The sequence below is a fragment of the Onthophagus taurus genome, chromosome 8, assembly GCF_036711975.1.
Source record: "Onthophagus taurus isolate NC chromosome 8, IU_Otau_3.0, whole genome shotgun sequence".
Lineage (NCBI taxonomy): Eukaryota > Metazoa > Arthropoda > Insecta > Coleoptera > Scarabaeidae > Onthophagus > Onthophagus taurus.
Window position 1 is genome coordinate 14340119 of NC_091973.1, and position 1430 is coordinate 14341548.

Sequence of the window (1430 nt, forward strand, 5' to 3'; positions counted from 1 at the left end):
TCGCCGATGCGGAAGCAACAGAACTTAACGATGATAATTCATACTCCGTCAAATGTTTCAAACACGAACCTTATGCATTTGCATATTATATAAAATGTTCATATGACGAATCATTGTCGAAGTTTGAAATATATCGCGGATGTAATGCTGCTCAAATTTTCATGAGCAAGTTGGAACATGACGTTCTGAATATATACAAAAATTATTTAAGCCAACCAAAAGAAATGCTCCCATTACCACCTATAGATAGATTAATACATGAGATGCAGGATATCTGTCACATTTGTTCGCACAAAATAAAAGAAGGTAATAAAGTGTGCGATCATGATCACCTAACTGGGTTGTATAGAGGACCCGCACATGCTGTATGTAACATCAATTATCAATTACCAAAGTTCATACCGATATTCTTTCACAATCTTTCGAACTACGATTGTCATATGTTTGTGAAAGATATGGCATTAAAAGAAGAAGACGTGGACGTTATAGCACAGAATAAAGAAAAGTATATATCATTTTCGAAAAAAATTATCGTAGGAGAAAACATTGACAGCAAGGGAAAGCTAAGGCGGGTTCATATGAAATTGAGATTTGTGGATTCATTTAGGTTTATGGCTTTATCGCTAGAGAAGTTGGGTTCATTTTTGGAAGACAACCAATGCGTTCAAATCAGAAAATATTTTAGGAACGAACAACAGTTTCGACTTATACGTCAGAAAGGAGTTTTTCCGTATTCCTTTGTGGATTCATTCGAAAAGCTGAATCTTACCGCTCTGCCAGATCGAAGTAGTTTTTACAATACTTTATGCGACGATAGTATAACCGAAGAAAATTATTGTCGTGCACAAACGGTGTGGAACTTGTTTAACTGTCGCACTTTAGGCGAATATAGCGACATTTATTTAACGTCTGACGTTTTACTTTTGGCGGACGTATTTGAGAATTTCCGAACCATCTCGATGAAGTATTACTCTTTAGATCCATGTCATTACTTCACAGCGCCGGGCTTCGGTTGGGATGCATTATTACGAATGACAGGGGTAAAATTAGAATTATTAACGGACATAGACATGTTACACTTCTTTAAAAATGGTATTCGCGGTGGATTAAGTATGTGCACTAAACGCAGTGCGAAGGCTAACAATAAATTAATGATGGAATTTGATGAAACCAAAGACCCATCTTATATTTTGTATCTCGACGCTACGAATTTGTATGGACACGCAATGAGACGAAAATTACCGACGGGGGGATTTCGATGGCTATCAGATGAAGAGATTCAAAAGTTAGATATTTACAATACGGAAGACGATTCCGAAAAGGGTTACGTGTTCGAGGTAGATTTAGAGTATCCGGAAGCAATACATGATGAACACAACGATTTGCCATTTTGTCCAGAACGGATTCAGGTTCAAAAAATGCAAAGTTAA

The 1430-nt window shown here is 36.8% G+C and overlaps 1 protein-coding gene across 1 annotated transcript; it reads left to right on the top strand.

The window, feature by feature from the left end:
• The first annotated feature begins 224 nt into the window (after positions 1-224).
• Positions 225-1430, top strand: LOC139431228 (uncharacterized). The gene has a single exon (XM_071198866.1). It carries the CDS (start codon positions 225-227, stop codon positions 1428-1430), a length of 1206 nt encoding a protein of 401 aa, XP_071054967.1.